This window comes from Monodon monoceros, unplaced genomic scaffold (genome assembly GCF_005190385.1).
Source record: "Monodon monoceros isolate NGI ecotype Baffin Bay Population unplaced genomic scaffold, NGI_Narwhal_1 Super_Scaffold_22, whole genome shotgun sequence".
NCBI classification, from domain to species: Eukaryota; Metazoa; Chordata; class Mammalia; order Artiodactyla; family Monodontidae; genus Monodon; species Monodon monoceros.
The window spans coordinates 38,774,515-38,802,295 of record NW_021703779.1 but is presented as its reverse complement, the minus strand read 5'-3'; the positions used below and the strand labels follow the sequence as shown (position 1 = coordinate 38,802,295).

Below are 27,781 nucleotides of genomic sequence, written 5' to 3'. Positions count from 1 at the left end.
AGGGGGTGGGGGACTTCCTCGCCCTTGTTACTCCTAGCCGTTCGCATCGTAAGATGCTCCGTGGAAGGGAGCCTAGCGGTGGGCAGCGGCTGCGAGTCCCCGATACCGGGCGCCTCACATTTCCGTGGCATTCCCATTTGCTAGTGCGCTGCCGCGGCCGCACGCCTGATTGATATATGACTGCAATGGCACTTTTCCATTTGACATTCTCTCTCTCTCTCCCTCTCTCTCTGCCTCTCTCTCTCTCTCTCTCTCTCTCCCTGTGTCGCTTAAACAACAGTCCTAACTTTTGTGTGTTGCAAATATAAAAGGCAAGCCATGTGACAGAGGGACAGAAGAACAAAAGCATTTGGAAGTAACAGGACCTCTTTCTAGCTCTCAGAAAAGTCTGGGGAGAAAGGAGCCCTGCGTTTCCCCCCAAGGTAAGCAGGAAAACAGCGCTGACGGCTTGCCTAGGAAATTACTTCTTTCCAAAAGGAGCATTTCATCCTCCTCTCAGACAAAGAGACAACCTTTAAATACCACTTAAATTTGCATTAATTGAATTTGCATTAATCTGTAGTGGGCTAGCATTGTGTTTTGTAAATGAACGGGTCTTTGAAGTCGGTGACAGGACAGGGGAGCCTCACAGAGAGGCTGGAAAATCTCTTTGGGTTTGACTGAAAGAGATTGGATTTTCAAACTCTGCGTAGTTAGATGTAACTTTGTAATGGTTCTTATATTTGACCCCGTGAAAGGAGATTGAGAAGCAGCTACTCGCCGACATGGATTCCTGGAGCCCCAGTATCTTCCCCGCCGCCCTCATCCCTCTTAAAACGGGGGCACTATGAACGTGGGCAAGACTGCAAGTTTAAAAGCGCACTGTTTACTTTTATTACTACTTATGTATGCTGCTGATCTCCTGCCAGGGCTCTGCCGGAGTGCTTAGAATGACTTCAAACAATAGGCAACATTTATTTCTAGCTTTCTGTGTCACGCTTTACAAGAATCCTGTTCCTTTGCACCTTTCTCTCAACTTGCAACATCTTCAATTCCATAGATGCAGTCAGGAGCGCCGGGGAGAGGGGAGGATGGATTTACTATAGGATTTTGATTGGGCAAAAAGTCCGAGGAAATGCATGCTGTTTGCCTTGGCCTTATTGCAAAGGGTTATTTTTAGTAATCAGCTTGTCCCTGCAGCCGACCGATGCTACCCAGTCCAAGCAGTGACTGGGAAAGGATGCTCCCAACCAGCACAGGGACCAGGACCTGTAGGAATGATTCCTACAAACACCTGAGGAATATTCGGAGGGTTCTTGCAAGCTCCTGAATACAAGTTCTCTCTTTAAATGAACAATTGGGCTGTAGGAGGCCTGGGCATAACTCTTTCTTGGGGGACGGGAAGTTTGACTGTGTACAGAATGTTAATGACTCAGAACACCCTGTAACTGAGGCTCATTGTAATCGAGGAGCTGAGATAAACCTGCAAGAAAGAGGTAGACTCCCTTCTCTGCTGAGATTCAGGTGCAGAAAAGGAAGCTATTTGGCAAGATGGGAGTCCCGCGTTCTATGCTCTGTAACTGTCATGAATAGCAGATATGGATGCTGTGAAACATGTCTCTTTTCATGTATGATATTAGTGTATTTTAATTACAAGGAGCCGGCGTTGGCAAATTGCTCCAACCCATAACATTAAATACCAGGTGCATTTGTAAATGTAGAGATGCCTAAAATGCAGAGCTGGCTCTAGGTGTCTATCGAATGCAGTGGGGACTACAAGATGCTTCTCAATTGTTTCGACCAAATGCAAATATCTGCCCCCCCCTTTTTTTTCTTACCAGTCTGGCTTCTGAAAGTAAACTTTTAGGTTCCTAGAGACCAATATTCATCGTGGAACGGGAACTTGGTTTATGGGGGAACTCCTCTGATTTTCTCTAATAACTAACCTAACAAGCATTGTTGAATGAGAGTCTGGCTTTTGAATGAGGTAACTTACAACCTTGGGATAGTCATTATTTATTTGAGAAAGCCTGAAAAGATAGCATGGATTCTATCGCCATACAATTTGAAACTACTGCTGTTAACAAAGCATTTAGCCGAACCAAAACAGTTTTCTTAAACTATGATTCAGACCATTATATGAGAGGGTCTGAGCACAAAATGCAATGTTTTGCATCATTTACTTTAAAATACATTTAGTTCAGGTAAAAGGAGTGCTGGCTGAAGCCTTCTTGATGACCATGTACCAAGCAGCTGACACCCACAGATGGAAACACGCCTGTGGAGTTTTCAATCTTAATTCATGTTCCAGTGACACTGTCAAGGGGAAAATAAATCATTTTTCAATACATTTAACAATTTCCAACTCATTTATTTTCCTCGGCCCTTGAAAAATGTGGCGAGTTTCTCGGAATTATAGCCACCAGTGGTGGCTAGCAATCTTTACTGTATTTTCAGAACTCACAATTCAAGCACTCTTATTCTTATTGGTTAATTATTCATGCCATCATTCTTTCAATAACTTATGCTAGTCCTGATGGATGCAAAGGTGAATGAGACATTGTCCTGCGCCCTAATTCTCAGTCTGTATGCCATCTCCAGTTAGATTTTGGAACAGAAATGGACTTGGCCAGTGGGTAAACTGGTCAATGAGCTCCTTGTTAGAAAGAACTATTTCAAATATCTGCTGGTACCCAGATTCACTGGAAATGATTGTCGCTTATCGGTGGGTTTTCTTTCCATTTATGATAAAGGGGTTCCCCTCAGGCCTTTATCACCGGATCCTGGGGACACGTCACTCACAGCTAGCAGAGCCTGGATCTTTCCTTCCTGGGTAGGAGAAGCCTAGAAATGGGGCGGTTTATCCTTCCTCTGCTCCCTTGAGCCCCCTTTGGAAAGGACCACGTGCTGTCTATATCGGGGATGGCCGTGAGTCACCTACTCAGCAACTGACATCAGGGCCACTTGATGAATCATTGAATTAGAAACATGCATGGAGGAAGATGCAGTCACTATCTCCCACCACTTACTTGTCCCACCCCCAGGATCGAAACCAGTGACCTCGGGGCCTGGCCTAAATTCAAGAGGCCCCTGGGAAGGAGTTGCCCGAAGTTCTTCCCCAAACCCAAGTCTCCGTCAGAGCCACTAACAGTGTCGCTTTCAAATAATCCGATCTTGTGTTTTCTGCCTCGGATAGGTTACTGGGGGGAAATACCCTGAAGACAGCATCACCAGAGTCCTTGATTTGGTCCTTATCAGCAGATAATCCCCTGTGGTTGGATTAAAATGCCTCTGACTCCCTGGGGGGCCTGACTCACCCTAGCCAGCCCTCAGCTTCTTGGCCAGCGGCCTTCCAGGCCATCCTCACCTCCTCCCATGACAGTCAGCTAAGGCAACTTTGCCCGGCCCCCTGCCTGAGCCAGTGGAAGCAGGAGGGATGGGACGGCAGGTGGCAGAACGGAGAAGGGCTAAAGCAGAAGAGGGAAGCTGGGCCATGGGAGGGTGGGTGAGCTCCGAGGCCCAGATTGCTGTGGCCTGCCCTGGCTGTGATCAGCTGTCATTTCCTCTTCGTGTATGACACTGTGGAACATATTAAAATTTCTCTGGGATGGTATGTTTGGAATTCCTCTGATGCCCCACCTCACCAACTTACCCGGACAATAAAAGCAAGGTTGTAAGCCTTTGAACAGCTGGCAGGCTATATATTTCCCCTCTTTCTTTCGCATAATCTAATTCAGAAAAGAATCCAGCTAGACTGGCAGTGCCATGTCTGGGTACTTGTTTCCTGCAAGTCCTTCCTCCACCACCTCCTCCCGCCCTCCCTGGAATCTTCCTGGGTGGCATGTGGCTTTTCTTTGCTTTTGCTCTCCACCACTCCCACCCCGCCCCCTTTTCCCCTCGCCTGAGCTCCTTCCATTGTGAGCTCGCTCTTTGCTCTGCCTGTTTTCCAGACAGCCTGGGTCCTGTTCCATCTGGGGACAACAGCCCATGAGGTCTCCCCATCTCCATAGTATTCCCAGGATGTCATTCTTGGCAGCAGCTCTGCCGGGCTGATAGGATCGGGGGTCTTTTTGGAGCGCCCCGAGCCTGAACCCACTCGCAGAGAGGAGCAGCCTCATGGCTCGGGCTGCCCTTTAGGCTGCTGGGAGTAGGGCTGGAGTGAACCGGGTTGGCAGGGACAAACATACCATCACAGTGACCCACACATCTCCGGCAAAGGGCCGGGGGTGGGAGTGCTATGGGAACGCCTGGATGCACTTCGGCCTACATTAAGAGAAATGTGGTTATTCTCTGTTTCAGGGAGAGAGACAAGTGACTTGAAACCAAGCTCCCTGGATCCTTGGGCCCCGCCCTGCCCCCTTTCTCTGTCCTTCCCACATCCTTCCCTTCCCAAGGAAAAAGAAGGACAGACGGGACTTTTAATTTGGCTAGCGCGGGCCTGAATGTCTTTATGAAACCCGTTTTGTGAAAGGGAGAGGGGAGAAATGGATCCTGGGTTGAACCGAACCCAGCATGGGGCTGGGGAGATGGAGAGGATTTTTTCTTTTTTTTCTTTCTTTAACAGCAGAACAACAGATCGGTTTATGAGTTGCAAATGGAAGGAACTGGACTTCTCAATTAGACATTCCCATTTAAGAGCTTCATGTCACCCCCTGTGTGCAGCATCCTTAAAAGATGCTGCACATGTCCTCGGGACCAAAACGTATTACGGAGCACTCTACAGTACAGGTCCCTAGTCCTTTTCTTTTCCTGGGGGTTTTGGTAGTCTTTTCCGAATTAGCTAAAGTTCATTAAAAGACCCAAAAGGAAAAATTGAACACAGCTGAATTAAAATGAGTCTTTTCCTGTTAGCTTGACAAGAAGGGGGAAAAAAAGAAAGGAAAGAAAAGAAAGAGAAGAAAGAACCAACTCCCCTCCTCTGCCACTTCTTGGGTTTTAATATGAATTATTCCATACAAGTCCCTAGGCTAGAGAATCTATTTAAAGACGCCTGGCAGCATGAAGAGAGAGGGTAAAAATACAACCACTCTTTTGTCCATCAAAGGTTTTCTTTGGGAGGACATTAAGAGCCTTCCTATTTTCCTGTCTGCCCCTGCCAGTGGCAACATTCCAGCTGGTAGTACCCACTCCTCACCCTTCAGATCAGCAACCATAAACTTCTACGTTTGCGTCCAGGAGAAAACAAAGGGTGGCGAATCCTGCTGAAACCCCTGTGCATGTGCAGCGGGGTGGGCGAGGCAGGGACTGGCTTGGCTGCGCAGGTTGCGTGCTGCAAATTCACACACCCACACATTTGAGTTTTTGAGGAAGATTGCGCCGATGGCATTCTTTCTGATGCCAGATGCTCTCACATCTGCAAAGCTTTCTTCTTGTGTGTCTGGCAATAGCTTGCTTGGTGCCATTCACGCTTACTGTCCCCCTCATCAGAGGGTCTCAGAGTCTGATGGGTGAGCCTATAATCACACCCCCAGACCCATTTTCAATAGTCAGAATGTAACACCATGGATGGGGTTCACAGTCTGGGACAACTACTTTCTTGTTAGAAAGACTACTGACTCAGAAAATGCAAAGAATGGGTAACTTTAGGAGGCAATATATCCCTCATGCTTAGAATCAGGAATTCATCCAATCAGAGTCCATTTCACCCTCATGTCCAAATCTGCCCATGAACATGGACTATAGCTTTAAACTCAGTTCTATAAGATGTGCAGTAGATATGTTTTTCTCTTTGTTTTTCTACAAAAGCTAAGAATTTTTTCATACCATTTTCTCTCCTCCAAGGCCGGGCTCAATCCCAACTTTTTCTTTTAAGCTGTGATCCAACCCATTGCCAGATTCTTTAAAAATGAAAGGGCAACAGGTTAATACATTCAAGAAAGTTGATGAGGTGTCAGAAAATTCTCAGGGGCGACCCTTCTGCAGTGCCACCAACCAACAATAGCCCTAAAGATGGAGTCTCCTCCCATCCTTCCATCAATAGGGAATAAAAACAGGCAAAGAGCAGGCCATGGAGAAGCAAAGAGAAGGAGGAAGGATTATTTCTGATGTTTAAAGTCTGCCACTGGAGATTTTCAAATAGCACAATTTCAGAAAGGGGAGCTTCCCTTAATTTCACCTACTCCCTCCCAGGAAGAGGGGTTTGAACTCTGAAGTTGCCTTCTTTACTTGACATTAGAAAAGGAGATCAACTCCTACAGTGAAGAAAATATCCCCCTTCCTTAACTCTAAGTGAAATGTAGACACACACATTCTTAATATGGATGTGAAGAGTCCAAGAAATCCAGTTCTTAATGTCCAATTTTTCTTTAAAGCGCGAGGCAATATTCAAGGACTTCATATAGTTCTGTGATTTCCCCCCCAAATTATGGAAAATGACTTTTTTTCAGAATTAAAATTTTTCTGTTGAGGTTTGAAATCCAAAGGCAGCAGAATGGAAGTGTCACAGGGAAACTGGCAATCAAAAGACGTAGCCAGAGTGTGTATGGTTTAAGCAAAGCAAAATACGAACAGAAAACCAAAAGCCCAATAAATTCATAGTGATTAGCAATAAGGGAAACATATTTTTATGTGATTGGCTTTTTTTTTCATTTTTAAAAAAATTTGTATTGGAGTATAAGTTCATTTACAATGTTGTGTTAGTTTCAGGTGTACAGCAAAGTGAATCAGTTATACATATACATATATATATATGTATCCATTCTTTTTCAGATTCTTTTTCCATATAGGTTATTACAGAACATTGAGTAGAGTTCCCCATGCTTTAACGTTGCCCCTTTGACATGAGTCTGTGTCCACAAGTGTTGCTTCCAAATTGCCACAGGATTGAATCCAGTATTCAAGTCCCATCATTGGGCAGAAAAGGCAAATTGAATGGGGAGTGGAAATACTGAGTTGCTCTATTGTTTATGCCCAATTTCTAACTAAGGGCTCTACAGCTGTTAGGTGAGATCACTACCCATCATTCCAAAGTGTGGGTAAGGAGATTCACATGCAGCTTTGGAAACACTTTGTTGGACACTTTGAAGAAAAGCCAACATACTCATTTGGCTCCAGGGTAAAAGGGAGCTTGTACCCTGAGCTAACATTGGTTATCTGCCTTCTCCTAAGGCCATACCACGGCCAGCAGTCCAGTGGCAGAGCAAGTGTCAAATTAACTCAGCACCAGGGTCCCCAGAACACCAGGGCACCTTTTCTTTTCCACAGGGAGAGTGTACATTCATGTGTTGGTGAGACCAAGTGCCCTGGGTTGGGTGTCTCAGAACTTTCCTGCTTTCCTTCCAAAGGGTCTTACACAAAGTAAATGGTAGAGTGTTTCTCATTCCTCATGTGAAACCCCCTTCCTGGGAGGCAGTGGGTGAAATGAAGGGAACCTTCCCTTTCTGGAATTTTGCTATTTGAAATCATTGAAAGGCCAGTGGCAGATTTGAAACATAAAAATAATCCTTCTTCCGTCTCTTCTGTTACCTCTTTTGTGGCTTTCTCTCTCCCTATTATTGATGAAAGGATGGAAGGGTACTCCATGTTTAGGGCTATTGTTGATGTTTGGCACCCCAGAATGCCCACCCCTAAGCCTCTTCTGACAGCTTATCACCGTATCAGTCACAGCTTTTAGTGGAGTGGTAGATTTACAGAAATAATCCAAACCCCCAGAGGAAAAGACTTCAGCCGTATCCTGCTTCTTGACACATGGGTAATCAGGCTCGGTCATTTCCAATTTATGCAAGGTTTGTTCTCTAAAAGTCAGTTATGTCAACTGTTAAGAACTCAGAATGAGTCTTTCCGTAGAAACTGTAGAAGCCCGCAGAAGCCCAGCACAGGGAACAAGACCCGTACCCAATGGGCAACTCTTTTCGACCCAAGTCCAGCCTAGAGCTTCAGGTACCCTAGCACAGAGGTTCCATAGATGCTTTACTAACGGACTGCCTTGCTCTTAACCACATCTGCAGAGAAGAAAACTCTCCTAACCAATCTTCCTCTTCTATCCTGAACCAGAGCATCATAAATGGCCCCACTAGGGCATGAGGATCCGTGGCTCAATCTGTTAGGAATAAGGGTCATTCATAGGAAAGGTGCAAGAGGGTTGAACTCAGCTTATATCCTCATCATGACCAATTGAAAGAAGTTTAATTCTACCATGATTGACTACTATTCGCTTTCTCCTCTCCCCATTTGGTGGAGACTGGAAAGAAACACTAAAATTTTACGACAGCTTTAAGAGAAATAAGAACTGGTTAAGTATCCTCGCTAACTGCTTCCTATTATTAACAACATGTTATTAATTTATAAACCATATTTGGTACATTCAAACACCAAGTCAACTGGTTATGACGGGCTATTTTTATTTCGGGCCACCAATACAGCCTCATCAAGGGGCTTAGGCACCACATTAGAACTTGTTTGGACTTTTCTGTGATCATTAACTTCTTGAGTAAACAAGGAACTCTTTGTGTAGTATTTCTTCGGGGAACATGTAGCCCCAAAGCAGGCGAGTACTCTGAGAAGCTTGGGTAGAGTTAGGGAATGTTGGAAATGGATAGAACCATAGAAACATCTTGAACAATCCGTACATTTTGTGAATGAGAAAACTGAGTCCAGAGAAGGCAAGTGACTTGCTCAAGATCACACAGCCAATGACGGGAAGGGAGGGCTCAGAGCTGTGGCTCCTCAGATCAGCCTTCCTTCCACCAGAGCAGACAGCAGTAGAATGTTCTTCTGGTTTCAGAAGGTTGTGGAATAGTTATCCAATGTTTCTGGCAAATGAATGCAAAACACCGGGACATGGAACACAGGCTAGAAATGGGTTGGGGAGGAAGAGATGAAACCTGTAGGGAAGTGGGAGTTTGGATCACAATGAGAGGTTTCTCTGGATTTCCTGAAAAAATCAGGATTTGAAGTTTCAGTCAGTCTCTAGGTCCAGTCCTCCCACACCAGTCTTGCCCCAGACAGTAAAGCTATTCAATCCATGGACACACACACAGATAGGGCCACTTGACAGTGGGCCAGAAATTACTTCTATTCCCAGTCCTTCTTTTTCACACCCTTCTTTACCCCAGGCTTGTGATTTATTGCTTCTTCCCTGGGCTCTATTTCTCCTTCCCTTTTGCTTCTCCCATCTCTTTTCTTCCTCCATCACCATCACCACTGAGTTTGGCCATGTCTGCCTAGTAATGCAGGCTGGGAGAAAACAGACCATCCCAGACTGGAGAACAGTTGTTTAATCCCAAGGACGTCCTCCTTCTCCTAAGATGGCTCTATGGGGGCAGGCATTGCCTCCTATGCTCTGCCACCCCTAATTGTAGAACAGACACCGTGAGATGACAAGGGCAGGAGATGCTCCCTCCCCACTGACCTTGTGGCTGCCCATCCTTGGAGATACCAGGGGCTGGCAGGCTGGAGGGCTGGCAGTGTGTGTGGTCAGGACGGCTGCCTCTGGGGCAGCCCAGGCTTGGCTTCTTGGCCACTACTGATGTGCTGCCAGATAGTAATAATATCAAAAACCATTCATTGAGCACATGGGATGCTTTATAAAATCCAACAGGCTGTTTACAGTTTATAAATTAAGTGCCTTCGGAAAAGGCATCTGACTTATTCTCCAAGGCATCTAGTTGACTAGTTCCAGTTGGAATTCTTTGAGTTCCTGGGAAGGGGCTACTTAGCACTTCACACTCTCTGATGAGACTTTGAGTTTCTTGCTTTTCTAGTCCCAGTATGAAGTGTTATCTAGTGGCAAGCTTTCTTTTACATTTAAATCTCTGATTTTTTTTTTTTTTTGCAATTCCTTTGAGAGAGGCTTTACGTTCTGCCATATTTACCTTACTCATGCCTGATACGATTGTTTTAAATGATAGTAAATATCAAATAATTCTGTCTGGCACACTGATGTCATTCCAAAGTCACTATATTTCATCTGCTTAACTTGATCTTCTTAGAATGAAGCAAAGGATGTTGCATATGAATTAGATGTTAAATGAGTTCATCAGCGTGTCTAAAAAAATTGCCCAGGAAAACAGCGGGCCAAGACTCTTTGCTTGTGGATGCAGTGAGCTGGAAGAGGGAACTAGAATAGGACTTATTTTTTCCCCTGACCCTTGAGTCTCATCTGTTAGAGCAAAAGGAGACACATAGTAGGTGCTCAGTGAATATGTGTTAAATATATATTTGTAGAAAGAAGCCACGGGAGGTAATACCTGCATGTATTATACTGAAAACAGCCCCCGGGGGAAATACGGACACTGAGCACGGCCCTCCCTTGTCTGGCAAGCAGGGCGAGAATAAGGCCACTCTTGGCACATGCCACTTGTCTTAGCCAGTTGCTGGAATAACTTGTGTGAAACCAGCACTTTACCCTTTGCCAGGCAGAAGGTCAGCCCAAGAGTGAGCTGATCTGTAGATACAACACCATCTCTCACCCAGGAGGCTGGGTCTGCTGTAAGCTCTGCTATATTATTTCGCTGAGAATGACAGGTGGGGAAATCTGGGCACCAGTTGTTCTTTTCCACTGGTATCGTTTGGAGGGTAGCTCCAAAGTCGGGCACGCCAGCCTACGTGCCTCTCCTCCAGCAGAGGCTCCACATTGGAGCTATTAGAATGTGGGCTCTGTACATCGGCCAAGTCCATGTCTCAGAGACTGTCCCCAGAGCACGGAGCAGCCCAGGTCTACTGAGTTCAACAAGAGAATCGCTTTCTCACTCAATCCATGCTGGCTGGGCTGAGGTTCTAAGTCTTGATAGGCAGCATTTGATTTTTATGCTACATGGCTTTCACAAAATTAAAGCAAGTTAGAATTAATTTAATTTTGAGGAAAATGACAGAAGCTCCTACAAGACAGACGTAGATACCCCTAGGCTGCCATAAAATGGGGATCTCAAGTGATGAAAACTTCCTTCATTCTTGATTTTCCCCTTTGTGAGTGCTTCCCTGGGCACTCTGCACAGCCTCTCCTGTGCACATCCGGACCAACACAATGTTAAGGCAACTTGACTTAATTAACATCACTCTTTTTCTTGAGCATTCTGTTCATTTCTTCTTCAACACAACAGTGTTGGTTCATTCAATTTGAACACAAGGCAAAAATCTCAGTGTTATGTTGCAAGGATCATACCTTTATGCTTCGAGGGTTCTGTCATTTCTGTGGCATATTTACACTGTTGCTGGCATTCTCATTTCAGAGTTTAATATAACAACTGAACAAAAAGCATCATGCTTTATGAGCGTGTTGAAATGAAAAATCTATTTCCTATTAGTGGTGAAGCAATATTTCTTCTGTCATTCTTTTATACTTTATCACTACTTCTGGGTTCAGCTTATCATCTTTAAAGAGAAAATCAGATAATAAAGTTACATTCTGTGTGACATTAACTAGCTCTTTATCAGTATAAATGTCATAACATTTGCTTGCAAAATTATTTTATTCACCTTTCAGGAAAAAAAAATTTAACTGTGCTTGCAATTCAGAACATTGCTACTAGGTGGCAGTAGTGCACAAGAACAAAATGGTCCACCTGGAAGACTATTTGACTAAGAGACTAGCATGTCTTCCCATATTTATAAGGAATAAAAGTTTAATACTATTAAAATACTCAAACTGGCACAAACTTTAAACATCCATTAACTTAATTACTATTTTTAAGCCAAGCTTTGATTTGAAAAGAGAAAGTATTATTTTTTAATGAAATTCTGGACAGGCAATACATTCACAAGTTCAGACATCTACAAATTAAAAAAAGTTATACAGCGAAAAGTCTTTCTCCCATGCCTGTCCTCCAACTCCCACAGGTAACTAACTGTACAGTTTCTTGAGTATCCTTCCAGAGCTTCTCTATGTAAATACAAATTAACACAAATATATATTCTTATCCCTCCTTGTTTTAACACAAATCAGTAGAGCTTCTGCATTCTTCTTTATAGAGTTGCCTAGTATTCGACTGTATGAACGTTGTGTAATATATTTAACCAGTCCCCTACTAATGGAAATTTTGTGCTGTTTCCAATTTTATGCCATGACAACCAATGCTGTAGTGAATAACCATATGCTTGTGTGATCTCACATGTAAGGTAGTTCTCCGAAGTGAAATTGCTGGGTCTAAATTATACAGATTTTCAATTTTAATAGATATTGCCAAATTGGCTTCTACAGAATTTGTACCAATTTTTACTGTACTTTCTCCAAAATAGGCCTGTTTTCCCACAGCCTTGCCAACAGGGTGCATGATCAGAGTTCTGACTGGTTGAGCAAAGTGTCTCAAAGTTCTTTAATTTTCATTTCTCTTAGATGAGTGAGGGTGCCCATCTTCTACATTTAAGGGCCGATTATACTTCCTTTTCTGTGGAATAAATGCAAATGCCAACACATACAACCATACATACACGTATATAGGGTTTTGTTGTCAATGTCATTGCTTGTTTTTACCATCATGCCATGCATGCTTTTCTTTCATTTGCTTTGCTCATTTAACCATACCCCCTGGCCATGGCTCCTAAAAGAAGTTGCTGGCAGTGGAGAGGGAAGGTCAGGAATGGAATGTCTGCTTTTCCCCTTCATCCTCTTGCCATTGACTCCTGGGTGAAATATCTGTGAACTGGAATGGTGAAAGGAGAAATCTAATAAATTCTCTTTCGGAGACTAATTAAGGCTTCAAGGAGACAGTTAACCATTTGGGAAAATACAGTCATATTGAAACTCAGGAAATGGTCAGCAATATTGCAGCCCCTGAACATGGCACCCAAGAAAGCTCTGGCTCTTTGAGCTGAAGTCTTGCTGAGGTTCAATGTAATGTGCAGAAGAAAACCTAGAATATGCAGCTGAAATGAAAACAAAAATGCTCTTCTGCATCCTTTGCTGATTTGGAGCTTTAGGCACAGGTTTGATCAATTTTAATGAAATATTGCCATTAGCACGTACATAAAGGACAGTGGTGCAAAGGTGCATGAAAATATGGTGTCCTCAACTGTAGGATTATCTTCTGCATATGGACATGGCAGTAACTGAATCCATAAGTATCTAAAATGTTGGCCTTTTAGAGCAAGAGAGGGTTGCAGACACCATTTTTCCCACTCCCCTATTCTACAGATGAGGAAACTGGGGCCGGAACAGCTTCAATGACCTGTACAAGGTCCCCCAGCTAATTAATGGAAGTGCTAGAGTCCAGGTGGGTCCCCTCATTACTGTTCCCTGCTCTTCCTGCAATTTACAGGGCTTCCCTGAAACACACATGCTGAAGTTTTGCCATTGCCGGGGATGCTTCACTCTGAAACGGCCCCGTGTCACACACCCTTTTCCTCCTGGGGTCCCCTGCCCCACACTCGCAAGACAGCTAAACTGAGGTTAAGGGGGTCTGGGGCCACTATATTAGAGTAAAACTAATTGACTTATAGGGACTTGAACTTCTTCATCTTATCAGTGCTTTGCTCTGTTTATTCAGACTGTCCATGCGTAGCAAGCTTAAAAAAAGGTTGTACTGTGAAGCAAAATAATCAAACTTTTATCTGAAATAACTTTGAAAGTTTTTCTGAAGGTTTAATTATTGTGTTCCTTTTGCTTTAGATGTAACGTCAAGTCCCCCAATTTTCCTAAATGTTTGAAAATATTTCTGATGCTCTCTGTTTGCTGGTGTGATAGTGTTGGCCATGCCTTGTGGGGTGGGGTTAGTGAGGTGATTTGAGGAGACTCTGGACCCAAGTCCTTTGTCCAAGAGGTATATGCTTAAAAGAACAAGGCAAATGTCAGATATGGCATGATCCCACTTTAATGATGTCTCTGCTCCAGCAACCACTTACTTTTTCAAATTATACGTGTGCTTGGGCTACAAAGGCTCTTCAGAAATGCGTGAGTCTGTTGGCAAATACACATGTGTTGCCTTAACCGCGCTGGAGGCCAGTTAGCATAATGTGGATTTCCGATGCAGCTTATCATTGGTGCTGGGTGGCACGGGGCTTCACACAAAAACAGGATAAGCCCAGAGCATAGAAGTGGAAAACTAGGTGGATGGGTGGGTTGGACTTGGACGTGGAAAATGTACTTCCTTCCTGTGGGACGTGGCGTGTGCTTGTTAGTGCTGACCTGCCTTCTCTCTAGCCCTGTAAGCTGACATTGACATCAAAGCTTACTGAATAGACCCTCTCGTCCCCACCAGCCAGGGATAAGGATGAAAGCACCCAATCGAGTTATGCTCTGGCCAGAACCACTTGACTATGGGGTCAAACTATCCTCCAGCAATTAAAGTCAACAAATGCTTCCATTAAGCCACTGTGTACACCTCCAAATGATTATAAATATGTACCATAATCTATGGGGGAGGGGTGTGAAATGGATGATAGCTTATGCTAATGACACTCTAGAAACCAATACTCTCCACTCAAAATGACATGGAAAAATTCTACTCAATACCTCCAGGGTTCCATTAGTTTTTCTGGGTAAACGTTTCTGGGGAAAATAATTTCTGTTTTCATTCCAGCTGTGCATCAGATACAGTGATGATGGATTGCGAGTGCAAACAGTAAGACGAAACTCCGGCATACAAAGGACGATGACAACCAGAAAGCTCCAACCAGATCCTGCCCTTTCCTTGAAAGGAACTGGAGCCTAGGAGGTGAAGGCATTTCCAATTTTTAGTCCTTTGCCTCCCTCTGCTGTTCCTCTTGAGAAGTTTTCCCTTACAACAATGAGAAATCATGTACTAGCTGCATCCTTTTCTATGCTCTCCCTGCTGGCGCTGATGGGAGATACAGACAGCAAAACAGACAGCTCATTCATGATGGACTCCGATCCTCGACGCTGCATGAGGCACCACTATGTCGATTCTATCAGTCACCCGTTGTACAAGTGTAGCTCCAAGGTAAGCTCGAGATCTCTGTGAGAGTAGCCTTACTCCCAGAAACAGGAGAGAAGCCCTATTCCTTTGACAAGGGACAGAGAACTATATGGCTGACCCACAGGGCTTGCCAGAGAATCATCCTTTTAGGGTTTCCCACCGTGCTTTGAACTTTTGTCAGTAAAGCTGCCTAATTGACCATGTACACACCCAGCCAGCTTCTCAAAGTCACTAAGAAAGGCTGGAAATTTCTCACAATAAAATTGTTGCTAGGCACAAGGTTGGAAGGGTGTGTTTCGTCCCTGGCTGTGAAAATGATGAGCAGTGGTGTCCTTTTTCAAGAAAGAAAATGGCGTCTACAGATTATCATAACTCTTTCTATCGCCACCAGCAATAAAGGGGAAGGAAATACAAGAAATATGATTGAGCAGTAAAACGTACTTCTTGAGGGGGGGGGCGCTCTTCAAAGTGTTTCCTGGTCCATGCCTTTCTCTACCTGCCATGTTTATGTTAAAATGGTTTCAAAACAGAAATGGCATTTTGATAAGTTATCATTTTTACCTTGATATCCACGTCATTCTTGTCTGGAGTAGGTTGTGTGTCTTTTGGCACAGGCAAAAGTGATGTCTCAGTGTTGAGACGGGGTGTATGAAGGAATACTATACTTCAAAGGCCACCAAGAGTGGCCCGCCACCTGGACCACCCAGAAGGGAGGCACATAGTAGGGAAAAATAGACTCAGAAGCAGACTTCTCACGACTCTCACTGCCCCCAGTCACACGAATGAAATTTGCCCACATTTGGTAAATAAGAATTTGTTTAGCCCAACCTCAGAGATTTTCACTTCCAGTCCTGAGACTAAAACCACTTAAATATTCTCATATGGCAAGTATTTTTTTAAATTACCAGTATAATTAAGAAGTTTTGGTAATATCAACCACTAAACTTGAGACCATAATAAGTTAATGGCTCTACCCTCCATTTAAAAACATTACGACTTCTGTCTGCCTTTAAAATTTCCATAACTTCTCTGATTATAGCTCAATGATGATGGCTTGTTTTAGTTTTGGGAGATCAGAATTTGGGTTAACTCACTTTAACCCAAACTTCCTGGCTCTTATTTGTACTTGTCGAACCAAAAAAAAAAAAAAAAAAAAGAGTAAATAGATAAATTTTTGCAAGCCTGCAATCCCTTCTTAGGAAAAAATATAAAACAAATTGAGAAAAAAAGATAGGACATGTTTTTCCAACTGATTGCTCAGAAACTGTAGGCCTGAGGTAAGGTTGACTAGAGCAATTATTAGTTTCTCCTCCACTCCCCCTATAGAGATCACTCATATATAGTGTTTCTTATTCCACGGATGATTTCTCCTTCTGCTGAGTTGTCCTCCATAATCATGATTCTTTAAAAAAAAGAAAGGAAATAAAATTATTTCAGGCTTCCCTGGTGGCGCAGTGGTTGAGAGTCCGCCTGCCGATGCAGGGGACACGGGTTCGTGCCCCGGTCCGGGAGGATCCCACATGCCGCGGAGCGGCTGGGCCCATGAGCCATGGCCGCTGAGCCTGCGCGTCCGGAGCCTGTGCCCTGCAAAGAGAGAGGCCACAACAGCGAGAGACCCACGTACCACCAAAAAAAAATTATTTCAGGCACTTCCCTGGCGGCCCAGTGGTTAAGACTCCTCACTTCAAAAAAAAAAGAAAAAAAGACTCCACACTTCACTTCGAGTGCAGGGGGCACGGGTTTGATCCCTGGTCGGGGAACTAATACCCCACATGCCGTGCGGCCTGGCCAAAAATAAATAAAATGTTTAAAAAAGAAAGGAAATAAAATTATTTCAAAGAAAGTGTTCATGTGATGATAGGAAGGAACAGGAAAATTGGAGCATCTCTGAAAACTAAAGAACAATCTGGGGCTTCCCTGGTGGCACAGTGGTTGAGAGTCCGCCTGCCGATGCAGGGGACACGGGTTCGTGCCCTGGTCTGGGAAGATCCCACATGCCGCGGAGCGGCTGGGCCCGTGAGCCATGGCCGCTGCGCCTGCGCATCCGGAGCCTGTGCTCCGCAATGGGAGAGGCCACAACAGTGAGAGGCCCGCGCAAAACAGAAAAAAAAAAAAAAAAAAAAAAAAGAACAATCTGGAAAGATTTGATGAAAAGATGGAGGAGCGCCTTAGCAATTATCACATTAGTTAAGGAAAGGTCAAAGAAGATATAGCCTTAACTCAAACCCAACAAACTCACAGTGCTCGAGCATGAGTCCTACAAACAAACTTTAGTTTACCTTTGTTCACCTCTGTTTCTTCCAGAATACTGTGATAAATAGAGCAAAATTGTGATTGTAGAGAAATGTTTGTAATTTCATGGGAACAATCTGTTTTCAAACATCCCAAACTATCCCAAATATAGCAATAGTTTTATGTAAATGGTGCTTGCAATTATAAACCTTTCTTCCTTGGCCATAAAATATGCCTGGCAGAATCTCAACTACCCAGACCTTTTCTGGATTAGATTTTCTCTATGTATCCGGGAACAAAAACTGGTTTTCATTTTGAGATATTCTATAATTCTTAACTCTCACAGACTCAGGCTGGTTTTCTCTCTAATGGGTTTCACTTAGAAAAATTGTTCATCTTTACGGACTTGGGATATAAAACATGCAGCCTGTGTCTCAAAAACAACCAATGGGGGTTTTTGCAAAGAGGAGACTAGGGTAGATTTTTCCTCTCTGCAAAACTTCTCCCCTCAACGTGAGGTTCAAAGCCCATTATTTACTACTGTTTGCCTGTCAGTTGTTAATGCTTCCTGACTCCCATTTATCCAGTGTCTGGTCTCGGGAAGACAGATAAAGGGGAGAATGTGACCCAGGCTCAGGGAAGGGAAGGCATCTGCTTGAACACCTAATAGGTGTCAGGCACCTCATACTATATGATCTAATCGTTGCTGACAAACCTGCGATGGAAAGCGTTATCATTCCCGTTTTATTGGTAAGGAAAACTGAAACCTGAAAGAAGAATTAAGTAGATTGTTCGATGTCATTTAGCCCAGGAGTGGCAATGTCTGCCTCAGAGCATGCATCTTTCATTTCATATTTCATTCATTTCATTCAATTCATTCATCTTTCACTTGGCTCTTCCTATTGGAGGAGTGCAACTAGAATGTAGGGGCCATCATTTATTTTCTATTATGATTTTTTAAAAATTTTATTGAAGTATAGTTGATTTACAATGTTGTGTTAATTTCTTCTGTATGGCAAAGTGACTCAGATATATATATAGATATATATAGAGAGATATATATATATTCTTTTCCACTATGGTTTGTCACAGGATGTTGAATATAGTTCCCTGTGCTATACAGTAGGACCTTGTTGTTTATCCATTCTATATATAATGGTTTGCCTCTGCTAACCCCAAACTCCCAATCCTTCCCTCCCCCAAGCCCCTCCCCCTTGGCTACCACAAGTCTGTTCTTATATCTGAGTCTGTTCCTGTTTTCGTAGATGTGTTCATTTGTCGTATTTAAGATTCCACATATAAGTGATATCATATGATATTTGTCTTTCTCCTTCTGACTTACATCACTCAATATGATAATCTCTAGGTCCATTCATGTTGCTGCAAATGGGAGCCACTATTTAGAAGTCCAGGCTCAACTTCAAGTCTATTGAAAATGATGATTTACACTCAGCAATCTTTGTAGAAAAATAAAAATAGTAGTGAATCTTTTCTGGGAGCCTTCCATGAGACTATCTGAACTTGCATCTGGCCAGACCCGGGGACCTTTCTCCCATCTCCCAGCAATTCAGGAAAGTGCTGAGATGGAGTCAGGCAGAAAAGACTGGCCACAGTGGTCCACGAAGGAGGTCAGTGCGGCCACAGAGTAGGATGCGCCTGGTGGCTTTCATTGGTAACACCTCCTAGGAGTGGGTACAAAAGATTGAAGAGTGGCAGCTTCGTTGACAATCTTCACTGAATTTTTTAGTAAAGGTGGTAAAGCAAACAAGCAAAGAGTCAGTGGTTAGTGGAAATGAGATATCTGGGGAATCTTCAAGGGAACTGAGATCCCAGGCTTTGAAGTGAGAGAGACCTGGTTTCAAATTCCAGCTCCACAGTTGGCCAGATGGGTGACTTAGGGGGAAGTGTAGTCATTCTTTAGTGCCTCAGTTTCTTCCCATGTGAAATGGAGCTAATGCTGTCTCCCTAAAAGTGTGGGTATGGGTATTGGTGATAATATTTGTAACGCATCCGGCCTGGTGTTCGGCATATAATAGACATTAATAGATGATAGTATGATCTTGATGATGAAGTTATAAAGTGGACAGGTGTTGAGACTCGCTTTTCTATTTTAGTCAACCACTGAAACCTCAATAACTATTGGGATCTCCTATAGCCTTAAAGGATTAGGAAAATGAACCTCACTGAGGTTCTTGTTAAACACAGAAACCTGGCAGGGCTGGGGGAGCACGCAGGAGGGCAAAGTAAATGTAAGCCACTGTGCTGGGTGCTAAAAGGGGGGATCAAAGTCAGAGAGAAACAGATCCTGCCGTCTGACCTCCCTTCCCACGTGAGCGGAGGAAGGAGGGATTGGAGGGGGTGCATTCTGGATTCAGGCCAAGGAGGGGTTTTCAGGAACCGAGACTGGGAAAGCGAGCCAGCTGGGCAGGCCTGTGAAGTCTGAGTTGGGTGAGAAGTAGGAGAGGGTGGCCCCGAGCCAGGAGAGCGAAGAGCCAAGGCATACGGTTGTCTGAACCCTGAAGGGCCACAGGAGCAGCTAGCGGGGTGGCCCCAAAAGAGAAGGAGGAAGAGGGGTCGGGGCACAAAGCCTGGGGAAATTCCCTGAGGAGAGGGGACCTGTCAGGCGCAGGGCTGAGCCTCAGGGTTGAGAGGGGCTGCTTAGGATCCTCAAGCCATCTGCCCCCGAAGCTCACAGCATGGTAGGACAAACAAGGGGAGTCGGGAGTATTGAGTTTATAACACAGTTGACTAGTGGGCAGATATGACTTGATTTTTTTTTTTTTTTTTGCGGTACGGGGGCCTCTCACTGTTGCGGCCTCTCCCGTTGCGGAGCACAGGCTCCAGACGCGCAGGCTCAGCGGCCATGGCTCACGGGCCCAGCCGCTCCGCGGCATGTGGGATCCTCCCGGACCGGGGCACGAACCCGCGTCCCCTGCATCGGCAGGCGGACCCTCAACCACTGCGCCACCAGGGAAGCCCGACTTGGTATTTTTTAAAAAAGGAACAAATGTATACCGTGGTGGGCAGTTGCGGCACAAACGTAGAAGAAAACACAGACTACGTTTTTGCCCTCATAATGCTTACAAGTAAATGGAGGAGATAGGGAAGGGAAGCATTCTGTGTGCAAAGGTCTCTTCAGGTCAGTTTGAGTTGTAACCAGAGTGAAGGGACCGGATTCTAGCTGGAGGTTGACCTGGCTCTCTGGAGATGAGCTGAACAGTCATTTATTGAGGGTGCTGGGGAAGTGAGGAATGGGAGAAGCAGAGGTGAATCATGCTCCTGAGGAGAAAGGGGGGGTTGCTTCAAGGGGTGCCATGGAATAAGGGATGCACAGGATTCACTGTTGAGAAAAAGGCAAAATATGTTTCTCACTCGATTGAGGTACCATAGCCAAAACTCTATTCTAGGATGGGACAGGTGGGTCTTTATTCTGATATTGATGGAGACCATGGCCTGAGCCAGGAATTCACAGGGGCCCCACGTGACAGGAAAGGAAAGTGGCTTTGGAGATGGCAAGTCTTTCAACAAGGGGTGATGAAAACCATCTGTGTTTGGATTTTCTCTCACTCAGAAGACAGTTGTGTATTGCAGCAAAAGGCCTAACTGTCTAAGAACTGTGGTAGGTCACCAGAGACAGCAGGAGCCTGAGATCTCCGGGTGCAGTCCTTGGTCTGGACCCAGGAATCACAGCTGGCTACAACCCTCACAGTGTAGCCTGAACTTGCCCTTGACTGACTTTAGCATCTTATGAAACTCGAAGGCTCGAAAGGCTGACTCTCGTGGCCTAATAGTATAGCACCGTGGTTCAGAGAGAGAGCTCAGGAATCTGCTGTCTCGGTTCAGAATCCTGGCCCTCCATCGTACAGCTATGTGACTTCAGGCTGGTAACTTAACCTCTGCCTTTGAATTTCTTAATTTGTAAAGTGGGGAGAGTTTACCTTTTGAAACAGTTGTCAAGTATTAACTTGCCTGTGAAGGGCTTGGCACAGTGCCTGGAGCCTAGTAAACGTTCAATACATGTTACATAGCATCATCGTTACTATTCCTTAATTATTACCCAAGGACCTTCCATTACTCTTAGCCTCAGCACATGGAAATCAGATTGAACGCGAAAGAGTCTATCCTTGAGCAAATACCCTGAACCCAGCAGCTCTGTTCATATTAGAAGGAACTAGGTATCACATCCAGCTGGAGCCAAGTGACTCCAAGGTTGGGGGGATACAAAGGGGCTGCTGGAGAAGTTGCCTAGCTTCCTAGCATCAAGAGAGTTGTTGGGGGGGAACATAAGATAGCAAAAATTAAACTGGACCAAAAGCAGATAACATGTATCTGTCACCCACCTGAGCCGTGAAAAGTCAATAGAAGTTCGTATAAGCAATAACCACCTATTGAGAACACACTCTTCTAGTGGTGCAGCTCCATGTGGGTTCTTTGTCCAAAAAAATTCATTTCTTGATTTGATAGTGGAGTAGTGTGTATGCTCTTCATTAAGAGCAGTTAAGCGCAGCGCAAAATGCAGAGCAGTTAACAAAATACAGCCAAGTCACCCACGTATGAGGAATGTGCGTTGACCATAAACTGGGGGCCAATGTGTTATGGCAGGTGAACAGATGTCTGAAGGTGTCAAAGTTTTATTGAACTGAAGGATGAATTGGTTAAGGAGTTAGAGAGTATGTGGTATCGTCCGATGAACTGCTGGGAATCCCTGGGAGCCCTCAAACCCCTGGGGGATGGAGCAACGGGCGAGGGTCTTGACAGTGGAGGAGATATTATTTAGGACTGCCATGGTCCATAGAAGATTCAGCTCTGCTTAAGTTTGGAGGTGGTGATGACGTGTCCCAACAAGCCCATAAGAAAAAGGTCAGACTTGTGTGGTTATGATATGGTTACAACTCCCAGAGGCAGGTCAAAGAAGATTAGTGTAGGGTGTGAGTTGGCACATGCCGCAGGAAAGCATCTTAATATCAGGAAGCGGGATATTATAGTGGCTTAGACCAGGGGTTTGGTTTTAGACAGATCTGGGTTTGATTTCAGCGTTGCGTTTTACCAGATACGTGAGTTTGGGCAATTTACTCAAATTCTCTAAAGCCTCAGTTTCCTCATCTGTCATAACAGTACAGATAATAATAGTACCTTTCACATAGGATCGTTATGAGAATTAACTGAGATTAAATGTTGTAAGCACTCAATAAATGTTAGCTGCCATCATTATTATTAGCGAAATGATCACTATCTAGTGGTGCATCTAGAGCGGAGCCTCTCAAACTTTAACGGGTCCAGAGCCTTGCTGCTCAAAGTGTGGATGTTAGCACAGCAGTACCATCAACCAGAATCTTACAAGAGACGCAGAATCTCTGGCCTCACTCAGAACTAGTCAAGCACAATCTGCATTTTAACAAGATCCTCAGCTGATTTACATGCACATTACACTTTGAGAAGCTCTGGTCTGGAAGAGGTCAGAAGTTGTTCATTAAATCTGTAATACAGGTGAGGCGTGGCCAAGACTAAAATGTGAATAGCTAGAGTGAATCTGGGGACTTCCCTGGTGGCGCAGTGGTTGGGAGTCCACCTGCCGATGCAGGGGACACTGGTTCGACCCCTGCTCCAGGAAGATCCCACATGCCGTGGAGCAACTTAAGCCCTTGTGCCACAACTACTGAGCCTGCGCTCTAGAGCCCACGAGCCACAACTACTGAGCCTGCGTGCCTAGAGCCCATGCTCTGCAACAAGAGAAGCCACTGCAGTGGCAAGAATCCCACGCACCGCAATGAAGAGTAGCCCCCGCTCGCCCCAACTAGAGAAAGCCCGTGTGCAGCAACAAAGACCCAACGCAGCCAAAGATTAATTAATTAATTAATTAATTTAAAAAATGATTCATATATATGTATGGATATATTTTTTTAAAAAAGAGTGAATCTGGGAAGCAGGTATTTATACCTTCCATTCCTAACGACACTCATTCATGGATCTTTATCTTCCAAACTCCCTGCTTGACTCCTGTAACACACACACACAAAACAGGGCTAGATAGAGATGGAATCTATATACAGTTGAACTTTGAACAACATGGCTTTGAACTGCACGGGTCCACTTACATGCGGATTTTTTTTCAATAGGAAATATTACCACAGTACACGATCTGTGGCTGGTTGAATCCTTCGATGTGGAACCGCAGATAGGGACGGGCAAGTGTAAATTATATGCAGATTTTGGAATACACGGAAGGTTGGTGCCCTTGACTTCCCATGTTATTCAAGGGTCAACTGTACTGGGAATCTCCCAGAGAGGGGATTTGCATGTATGTTGAGAACGTCAAGGGCCAGATAATCATTTCATGGTGTCTTCTTGGAGGAGAGGGCATTTGAATTTGGTAATGGAGGATAGTTGGTATTTCATTAAGTACAGCCAGGAGAAAAGGACATTCCTGAGAGAGGAAAGGCAAAGGCAAGAGGCTGGGAAGTTCAGGGCAGTTCCATGGACTCCTAAGTAATTAAGCTCGATCCAAATAGAGAGTGGGTGATGAGAATAGTTGTTAGTGAGATTGGACAGATATGTGAAATCCGGGTCATGGAGGGCCTTAATGCCTGTTCAGGATTTTGGATTTTATTCTGAAGGCTGGTGGCAGCCACTGAAGGTGTTTATTGTACATGTCTCTGCGTTCTCCTTGCCCAGAAAGTCCAGCTCCTGAGGAAGAGGGACCCGTTGGAGGTGGCCCCAGAGTCTTCAGTGCTGGAGTCCTTGTCCTTCAGGATGAGCTGAAGGCAGAGCTTGAGACCTTGAAGACTTTTAGTGAAATCACTATTAGGTTAGTTCTACAAATGGCCCTAGATTGCTGACTTGGTCATATTATGGACAGTGCGAGTTGCCTGGTCATTCAAGGTCAGCATTTGGTTCACCTGTACGTGTATCATTTGGGTACGACGCACTGCCATGTCTCTGCCCTTCTGAATGAAGTCTGTTGGCACAGGTTAGCTATATCCATCCAGACTGAAACTGAATCTCTAAAGACTCCATTTGGGGAGGTGATTCTTTGAAGAACTGCTTAATCTGCCTAATAGATAATCCACATTAGAGATGAGCAAATTTAACATCACTCCAAAGTGAGATGTCAAGGAACTATTCCCACATACTAGCAAGGGTGAGAAGGGACTGGGAAGACCTCGAACTCTCTCTCTCATTAGAGAGATGGGGCGGGCACCAAGAACTGGCCTGTGTAATATAGACCTATGGCAAAATCGCTCAAAACCCATTTCAGATCACGTCTGTTTTCCGCATCAATGTGAAGGGCAGGCAGGATAGAATTGAAGCTTTAATAAAATCAAAATGACTTACAGCTGCCATTTTCTCCCTGCCTCTGTGGCCTCTCAGAGAAAATAAATCAGTAGGCCTAGTCCAACTTATTCTTCACCAAGCCCTGCTAGTCGTTTCCTAATATCTCATATTGTCTTGTTGGTTGTTAAGAGATTGTTGGATTCATCCCAGCATCTTTTCAGATAATGATGTTAATGATCTATAATTACCAGAAGTCACCTTCCTTTTGGAAAGGTGGGCAGGCCATTTCCTTCTTTTAATTCTTGGGCATTAAATTCTGTCCTATAGGATGATATCAGACTTAATAGCTGGTGAGTTTCAATAATAATTGCTAATTCCTAAAATACCATGAGGTAAATGTCAAACAGTTTCATGCATATTTATGTATCTTTTAATCTTTTATTTGAGTAGTTCTACTTTTTATGTTCTTGTTGTGGGTTCTGGAATTATAGGGCAACTTTTTCTCTATCACTTAATATGAAGCTCACCAAGCAAGACCCTCCCACATAAACATACACCAATAACCTCAGGTTTCCCCCACCTTCTGTGCCTCAATGTATAGGGTTGTATAGCTTAATGAATCAAGCTGCCCACCCTACCCCCCTCATGACTGCCACTCCCAAGAAACCATTTATGTATGGGATGCATAAATGAGCCTCTGCTCCATCCCTTTAATCTATATGCAAAATATAAAGTGTGTGCTTATGTCCACTGTTTGGGGGCTAACTTTGGTAGTTCGCACCAGATCCTCAAAGGATCTGTTTACTAAAGCCACATTAAGAGCCACTATAAAGAACATGCAACCTCTGCTACCTCAACCCAAGCTTTATTATCATCCTAACCTACATTTGGAAATGGAGGTGGTCAGAAGGAATGCATCCTAGTATTTGCCCTAAATGACTGAAAACTCAATTGCACAAATCTCAGGATCCTTCAGTGTATAAGCCCAGGAGTGTGATTCCAGGTCCCAAAACATACCCTTTTTCTATTTCACTCTCTTGTTTCAAGTTGTGGTGCCCAGAATATTTCTTCCTAAATATCACTTAGTTATCCTCTTTTTCTTCTTCAGAAACCATATTCCTCTTCTTTAGTAATTCTCTGCACGTAGCAAATTCCTTTTCTCTGTAGTCATTCTTTACTTACCCCCTGATGGCAATTTGGAATGACTTTCTACATTTTCAGACTAATAGAACTGGCATGGGTCCAACGGTAGACTACCACCTGTCAGTAGAAATTTCTTTTGTTCTTTGGTTTTTATTTGCACATCGTGGTGGTGGGCCGCGTCCAGTGGTTCTAAACCCTCAGCGCACTTTGGAATCACCTAAAGAGCTTGGAAAACCACGAAAGCCTGGGCTCAACTCCAAAGGATTTTAATTCACTTGGTCCGAGATGGGGCCTGGGTGTTGACATTTTAAAAGCGAATTTGCAGCAATGTAGGTGATGCTATAGTACTTTATATTTTTGCTTATAATGACAGCTACCAATTCTTTTTCACTTAAGTTGGGAAATTTCATTTAATGGCAGCTGAAGGGCCATTTTCAACTGGAAAAATTCATGTATATCTGTGGTAAACTTTATCTTGATAAAAATTTGCACTCGTATTTTACCACCAGATGAAAAAAAAGATGAGCATCATTTAAAAATTAATGTATTTAAAATAAAGTACAGAGAAAAACATGTTTATATTATATCAGGCTTCATTTTGAATGAATCTTTTTTCCCCAGTCCTTACTGTAAAGATCTTGTGCTCTAACTTTTAAAGCCATACAAATAAGAGTGCTAAACTGTGGACTTAAAAGTAGGTGTATAAATATTCTTAAGCTGTATTACTTGGAAAATAAAAATAAAATATAACAACCACATAAAATAAACCAATATCATATTTTCTTTACCTGTTAAATATTGAGAGACATTTACATTTTTAAAGTAAACTTTAAAATTAGGGAAAAAGTAAAATAAAAGCAAATTTGCCAGGTGATTCCAATGTGTGACCAGGGTTGAGAGCCACTGGTCTTCTCCAGCAGGAACTCATCCAGCCAGGAGTGTTAGGGCCTTTTAAAGGATGCTGTGGGACCTGGCTGAAGTTTGGGCTTCCCCAGTGGGGGTAACCACTTCTTTTCTCTCCCCAGATGGTACTCCTGGCCCGGTGCGAGGGGCACTGCAGCCAGGCGTCACGCTCCGAGCCCTTGGTCTCCTTCAGCACTGTCCTCAAGCAGCCCTTCCGTTCCTCCTGTCACTGCTGCCGGCCCCAGACGTCCAAACTGAAGGCACTAAGGCTGCGCTGCTCTGGGGGCATGCGACTCACGGCCACCTACCGGTACATCCTCTCCTGTCACTGCGAGGAGTGCAGCTCCTGAGGCCTGCTGTTGAGTGGCTTCTGGATGGGACAGTCCCTCCCCCTCGCTGAAACAGTTCAACCAGCCAGGGAAGGACTGGCAAGGGAAGAGCTAAGGCAAAAAAAAAAAAAATATATGTAGCAATTCCCACGGGATTCTGCGTATTCTAGTAATAAAGACTCTACATGCTTGTTGACAGAGATACTCTGGGAACTTGTTTTCCATTCCCATCTCCTTTCCCTGGTACAATTTCTTTTGGTTCCTTTTCAGATTCAGGCAATTTCCCCCTTGGCGCTGAATGCTGTTTGGGTTTCCAACAATTCAGCATTAGTGGGAAAAGTAGGCCCCCATGCAAGAGTGGGTCAGGCTGTCACTGTTTGGTGCAGATTAGGGAAGCATTTGCTTTGGAAAGCAGGAAAGCCCAATTCTTTCTGGGACATCCTCTGGCTTTTTTTTTTTTCTTCTTCTTCTTTTTTTTTTTATCTCGTCATTTGGTCTAAGGTTGCCATTGTTGCTAAAGGTTACCAATTTCAAATTCCAGGCACCAAGCATGTGGATATGTTTAGCCAGGTTCATTCACAGCCAGCTAACTGACATTAAAATCACTAACAAACAGATTCTCCTATGTGATGCTGGAACTCCTGATAGCCATCATTATTATTCAGAAATGACTTTGGGGAAGTAAAAGTGGCTTAAAGAATTGTCACCTTGAGGCTCTCTCAGATAAATTATGTTAACATGTTGTAAGGGAGCAGACTTTTAAAGACCTGCACAAATATGGATCCTGCACTGACTTTGAAAAAGGCATATATGTACTAGTGGCATGGAGAATGCTTTATATTCATGCATGCAAATTAGACAACCAAGTACGAATCTATTTGTGGGTATGCTATAGCTTTAGCCATGTCGTGGGCATCATTCTCTAATATCCACCTGTCCATGGGAAGCTTGCTGCCGAAAATGGTGGCCTGGCTCATCTTCTGAACATTTGGTTCAAATATATTTTGGTCCTTGAGGCTCAAAATTTGAGTTATTCCCATGTTTTGAAATAAAAAGAGAGTATCTTCAAAATTTTGACGGTGTAAGGATTGTTTTTTCCTACTCAACATCCTA

General features: G+C 44.0%; 1 protein-coding gene across 1 annotated transcript; it reads left to right on the top strand.

Moving 5' to 3' along the window:
• Positions 1-214: 214 nt before the first annotated feature.
• NDP (norrin cystine knot growth factor NDP) lies at positions 215-27,739 on the top strand. Its single transcript, XM_029241111.1, has 3 exons — positions 215-422; positions 14,433-14,813; positions 26,462-27,739. The coding sequence occupies exons 2-3, from the start codon at positions 14,640-14,642 to the stop codon at positions 26,687-26,689; spliced, it is 402 nt and encodes a 133-aa protein (XP_029096944.1). The 5' UTR covers positions 215-422; positions 14,433-14,639; the 3' UTR covers positions 26,690-27,739.
• The last annotated feature ends 42 nt before the right edge of the window (positions 27,740-27,781 follow it).